The 6,645-nt window shown below is 34.4% G+C and overlaps 1 protein-coding gene across 3 annotated transcripts in view; it reads left to right on the top strand.

The window, feature by feature from the left end:
* Positions 1–6,398, top strand: part of Dtwd2 (DTW domain containing 2) — a 215,665-nt gene extending 209,267 nt beyond the window's left edge. For all 3 annotated transcript variants that reach the window (XM_023700578.1, XM_004640600.2, XM_023700579.1), the window contains one exon: positions 5,846–6,398. In XM_023700578.1, coding sequence (XP_023556346.1) covers positions 5,846–6,016 — 171 coding nt within the window. In that variant the 3' untranslated portion in view covers positions 6,017–6,398. The remainder of the gene's footprint in view (positions 1–5,845) is intronic.
* The last annotated feature ends 247 nt before the right edge of the window (positions 6,399–6,645 follow it).

The following is a 6,645-nucleotide window of genomic DNA, read 5'->3' as shown; positions in this document are numbered from 1 at the left end:
AAAGTTTTATTCTCATATTAATTAATGTACCGTCACAGCAGAAATCTTACTAGCCAAGTATCTACATTTACTCATGAACCCAGCCCTCAATGTGATATTTTATATTTCCCTACACTTGTTTGTTTTTGTTTATCCAACATGGTCACTTTATGTTCTTGAGCCATATAAAAAATACTCTTTGTAGATATACTAACAGAAAGATAGTACCTAGTGCTGTTGTTTAAAGTTGCTTTCTGTGCAAGCTGTTTTCCTATTTGTTTATGTAAAAATGTAGGAGCAGACCTTAGACCAAAGACTTATTAAAAGCTCAGTGCTAGGCCAGCCAGATAGGTCAGCTGATTAAAGTACTTGCTTAGGCAGATTCAGGGGCCTGGGGTTTAATCCTGGGCCTGCTATGCTGGCCCTGCCACCAGGGCACACTGAGACAGCTAGACTGGGCATGGTGGCGCATGCCTGTAATCCCAGAGTTTGGGAGACTGAAAAACAGGAGGATCACTACAAGTCTGATACATGTAGTGAGACCCTGTAGACCTTGTACTAAATACATTAAAAAAAATTAGTGCTTTAGGGAAAAATATCTTCTTTGGCTGTATATTTAAAACTTCTTTCCTCTTTTGGGGGTATGGAGAAAATTCTCCAAGGACTTTCACCTCTTGTTTCCACAGGTAGAACTGAATCTTAATTACAATCCTAAATTGAATCTTCAGTGTTGGTAGTGCTGGGCCTATAGCACTAAGAGCATAGTAAAACAACATAAGGGTAGGCTTATACCACTACTATTAATGCTGCTGCTGCTTTCCACTTTCCCAGTTTTATTCATTATGTACCGTCATGACAGAAATCTTACTAGCCAAGAATGTTTCAATTTGTATTTTACATTACTCTATATTGTACAAGTATCTATGATGATTTGTTTCAAAATTGTAAAGGAAATATTCATAAAAATACATTAGATAGTAAGGACAACCTTCTTAATATTTTTAAGGGTTTCTTCTCTGTCATCTTATCATTATTTTCATCTTTTACTATTTTTACTGCTTGATGAAACCAAAATCATTTATTGCTAACCTGAAGCTAAAAGTAGTAGCCAGGGATATGGCTCACAAACAGGGGCTATAGCTCAGTGTCACAAGTGTCTGCCTGCCAAGCTCAAGGTCCTTAGTTTGATTCCTTGTGCAAAAAAAGCTAAAGCTTCCCTTTCTTTCAATAGATTAGATATGCTTTGTAATACAACATCCTACAAACAAAAAAGGGATCTTTACCATGCAACCTGATACTTGCAAAATATTTTATATTCTAAGAGTAATATCTAACAGAGAAAATTTAAGACACAGAATAGTGACAAGACTCAACATCTCTTCAGCCTTGGTGCTTGTATTTAGGTCAAATTTAGCAAAAAACCCCAAAGTAATACTGAGATCCCAGAGTACTCATTTCTATTTATTTTTTTCTCTAGTAGTAGACTAGCTCTAGTGGCCAGGAATAGAAAAAAGAAGAGTGAAAATCATATCTGATGTGAGAGGTTCTAATAAGTTGGTTTGTGGGAGCAGGAATAGAAAAAATTCGTAATGAAATATCACAAGTTGCTTATGATTATAGATGGCAAAAGCAGACTACCAATTTATAATAAAAGTTCCTTTCGGTCTGGGGAGATAGCTTGGCAGTCTAAGCTTAGCAAGTGCAAGGACCCATGTTCGATCCCCAGTACTGCATGCCATGCTGGCCCTGCGCCACACTGGCCACTGAAACCAGGCACTCCTGTAATCACAGCAGTAGGGAGGCTGAGACACAAGGATCACTATGAGTCTGAGCTGTGAAATGAGACCTGTACCACATACATAAATAAATAAAGATTCAAAAGAATGAAAATTGCTTTTTGAAAAAAAATTGCTGTCTGAATAGGAGATCTCTCAGTTTTCAGTCACATGGAATTAGCATGGCATAAAATAATAGATCATAGCTCCCTGGAAGCATGATCTAGACTTTAAAAAGGCTTGAATTATAATGTCATCACTTCATTATAATCATCCTTTGCCATTTGTGCTTGTTTTATTATCTGTAATATATAAAAAATTAGTTATCTCATTGAGTAGCCAGGTGTGATAGTGCCCACCTATAATCCGAGCTACTTGAAAGGCTGAGATAGGGGGATTGCATGCTCAACGCCAAGCATGACCTTGTCTCAAAATGAAAAATAGAAAGGATTAGAGATGTTGCTCAGTGGTAGAGCACCACTAGGTTCAATCACTAGTACCACACACACACGAAGATTGAATGAGATGTGATAAACAACAAAGGCCACCTCTTATTCGTGCCTATAGATTAACAAAAGAATTTTTGAAATAAGCATTTCATTTACTTAATATATAATGTGACTTTTTATACATCTGAAGGCTTCAGCTTGGGGATCTTTTTCATTACATTATCTCCTCTATGTAGGAAGTTTTACTTTATGAACTTTCAAAGGTAGTTGTGGACAAGGTTTTGAGCCACACATAGCTTGGCTCAACCCATCGTCAAGGTCTGGTAGCAGCAGCCATTTGAACTCTCTCTCTCTCTCTCTCTCTCTCTCTCTCTCTCTCTCTCTCTCTGAAATCTCTCTCTCTTTTATTGAGAAACAAATAGCAATGAGACAGTTTCAAAACCAATTAATATGACAGTTTCAATAATTAATATGTTGTTTATTGTTGTTTTCGTAGTGGTTATTCATAGTACAGGATTAAGGCATGATATCCTGTCCAAATACTATTAGTACAAATTTTTCTTCTGTAGCTGTATATCTATCCTATTTTGTATATACAGATACAAAATGGTCCTTCATTTGTATCCCCTTTTTTTGTTTAGTTTTGTCAGAGATGAATCCTTCATTGCCATTTAAATATTGTAGGAGTGTGAATTCAGCAAAATAATCCAATATAGTAAAGTAGTCCATAATAGTAGTGGGTTATCCATAGGACTGGCAGTGTCAGAAGTTGTTGACAGCTCAGCATATTAATATGGCTTTACTTTCTATACATCATTTTTATACTTTTGAAATCTTATCTCTTTACTCATGTAGATCAAAGGACCTACAAATAACTGTTTTTTCCCAAATTACCATTCAAAAAAACCTTATTTTACAATTAGATGATTTTCTTTGTTTCCCTAAAGCAGTCTCTTTTTTTTTAACATATACCTTTACATTGCCTTTGATGTGATGCTTTTTGTTTATGTGGAAACATTTCCCTTGTTATCTAGTAGTATGTTCAACACTTTCAGTGTACACATGAATAAAATGAGGCAAGAAGAACTTATATTACTTATCTTAGAGTATATGCCAGTAAATCAGATAGCATCACTTAAGCTAGGCTGGGTTAGACTTAAAGGAGTATAAGATGACAAAAGGCTGTTCCTCTTTCTTATGGTCTGACCAGTGGGCTTTGTAGTCATTCAGGGACACAATTTGGTGAAGAAAAGGTCTAGACCCATCACTACTTTCACAAGGGAAAGGCACAGAAGGCGGTGAAGCCCAAAGCTTTTTTAAGGCTTCTGTCCAAAGGTGGCACACAATATTTATGCTTGCATTTCATTAAACAAAGCAAATTAAGAGCCATGCCTATCTTCAAAGGGTGATTGAAAATGCAGTCTGATGAAGAGCTAAGCAGAAAAAGGCTTATTTGTTAATAGCCTATGACTATTCTGATTTATCAGATGCAGTGGATTAAGAATTGCCCAGTAAGATTAGGAGAGCACACTCCTGGGTTTGGGTACTATATATATGTTTAGTTCCAGCCAGTTTCTTTCAGGCACTGTTGCCCACCGTGACTTGGCACCTTTGTGTTGCCTTGCCTTCCTGCTGTAATCTTCTGCCTTGGAGCCAGCTGACTAGCTGACTATGAAAGTAATCGTCCCAAACTAGGAGCTACATTAAACCTTTCCTACTTTAAGATGTGAGGATAGGAATTGTGCCCAGTAGGGGGAAACTGACTAATATATTACCATAGGACTACCCTATAGAAGAAAAGGGAACTTAATTCAGATTTGTATATCTCCAAAATTCATTCTCAATGCATCAGTAAATTGATCGTATCATATCTTGAGGACATAAAAGTTGAAGGCTCTTGACTGTACGGATACTAAGTATTCTCTTATCCCTGAAAACTTAATCTAATAACCATCATAAAATCTCAGTAGAGTCTTGTTTTATTCTCTGTGTAGTTTCAGGCATATTTCCTAGGTACTGAGTGGTGTTTCAAAATCCAATCTGTCCATTGGGTTGACCTCTGTAAAGTAGTGTATAGTTGTTTTTCCTTTTCCTTTCCTGTTTTTTAAAATAAATTATGAAAGTATGCCTTAAGATCTTTTCACAGCAATATAGTATACAACTTTTGCAAGATGTCTTTTTTGTTAAATTCATATATATTGATTAGGAATGTTTGACTGCATGAAAACAACACTTACTGCACTAGTGAAGTCAAATGAGAGGGTTTTTTCTCCTCCAAATTAAACATACTGAGATGGGCAGTCCTGTACTCAGAATGCCACTTGGAAATGACATCATAGGTGTCTTTGATCTGTCCATCATCTTTAGTGTTTATTGCCTAGTGGTCACTTGCTTCTTGTCCCATCTCCATCAGTCATGTTCTAGGCACAAATAAGGAACAAAATGCCTGTGCCTGCTAAATCTGCCAGCTTTTAAAGAGTACCTTTAGAAACTCCACCCAGGAACATACTACGTTCAGTAGACTGTGTCATTTAGTTTGACGTTACTAACTGGATAGATTGCCACCTTGAGTGAAATTTGGATTCTTTTAATAAGAAAATAATGGATGTAGAGAAGCAACTATGAGTTAATTTTAAGTAAAGCCTTTTCTCTTACTTGAATTTATATGTAGAAGACTAAATTTTCATATAAACATTGTGAAAATGTTTTAAATTTTTCATTTTTTTCCTTTTATGTATCATTAACAATATGTTCAATCATAATTTTTTTGCTATTATTGCTTAAAAGATTTAGATTAGGAGTCTACAGTCCAAGGAGAGAATCAAGCTTAAATTATGTATTAGAAGTTGGCATAGTTTTTAATTTAAGTAACTTTAGATAGAATATGTACAATAGTTGTATTGTACTCTCCAACATTCTTGGTTACTGTACAGATTTATTAAGCTTATGGTACATGCTTGGCCCTATAGGTATTTGAATTTAGGCAGATGCATATCCAGTTATAATAATTTCAGATGCCTTAAGAACTGAACCTCTAACTTGTATGTTGTCCATTGACTACTGTGAGAGAAGTATTAAGCCACTTGGTAGTTATCACCTTCATTTGTTTTCAAGTAAGATTGCATTGATTTATGATTGACACTGAATTAACCAATTGGATATGCTTATTTATTTCTTTTAGGCTGCTTAAACATTAATTTTTTACAAGGCAACAATATTTCTTTGTTGAATAAAGTGTAAAATTTAGTTACGACTAATTCTTATCTATATAGGAAATGAGTATTTGTATCCTTTTACTAAAATTCTTGGGGCCAGGGAGATAGCTCAGTAGAATAAACACTTGCCTGGCAAGTGAAAGGTCCTGAGTTCAATCCTTGGTAACACACATACATACACACACACACACATACACACACACACAAAAAAAAAAATCCAAAAAACTAAGAAAACAAAAAACTAAAACTAAAATTCTTAGTGGTAGGGAATTTATGAATTTAAAAAATTATTTAGAAACAATATGTAATTGTTTAAATATTTATAGTTAAAATCCAATAATGAAAAATACAGTAATCTGTTTTTGAAGAAAGATATAACATGTTATGATCTGTCACACTTTTTTAGTGCCATTTTTTTTCTTAACAGACCTTGCTTCGTCCTCTTCAAGCTTTATGCTCTTTCCAGCTTCAACATGGTGCTCAAATTCGTCTCAGCAAGGAATACCTTCTGAAAAATGGATTATATCCTAAGCCAATGCCAAAGAACAAACGCAAACTCAGGAAAATGGAACTCTTAATGAACAGTGTAAAAATTTAGTAGTTACTCTTCTGGTGCTAATTTACCTGTTTTAGTGGAAAATGCCACATTATATTTTCTTCAAGTTTAAGTCGTGGGCTTTTGACTTTCTAAAGAAGAATGAGGGTTACTACTAATCTTATTCAAAACAAGGAAATAAACCAAATAGCCATAAAAACAAAACAAAAACTTATTTGACTCAGTGAAAAGCAATATTTCGTACTGTATTTTTAAAAAATATGACTCTAATACACTTTTTCTAATCCATAATTTAAAATATATGTTGCTGAGCTAAGGTGAAGAGTTCTCATATATAAAATGGAAAGAGATTGTGCCTGATTGGAACAGTATTGTTTCCATTAATGTGTGTAAATAACTAGTTGTAGTCTAGTAATAGGATATATCCTGCATCAGTTTGTAAACTTGTACGTCATGGTTTGAAATAAGTAGCAAAAGAAAATAATAATAATTAAGGGATTTAAATTGAGTTTATTTTATAAAATACTATAAAGGAAAAAATTTATTCTTTACCTATTAAACTTGATCTCAATTAATTTATTTACATTTTCTGTTAATTGCCTGAATATTACAGAGAGGTTCATGTTACTTTGAAATAATGTACGTTTTTGTTTAAAGTCACTCTGGATAAG

Source organism: Octodon degus, unplaced genomic scaffold (genome assembly GCF_000260255.1).
Source record: "Octodon degus isolate 3935 unplaced genomic scaffold, OctDeg1.0 scaffold00124, whole genome shotgun sequence".
Taxonomy (NCBI): Eukaryota; Metazoa; Chordata; class Mammalia; order Rodentia; family Octodontidae; genus Octodon; species Octodon degus.
Note: the sequence above shows the minus strand (reverse complement) of the source record. Positions and strands in the feature narration are given on the sequence as shown.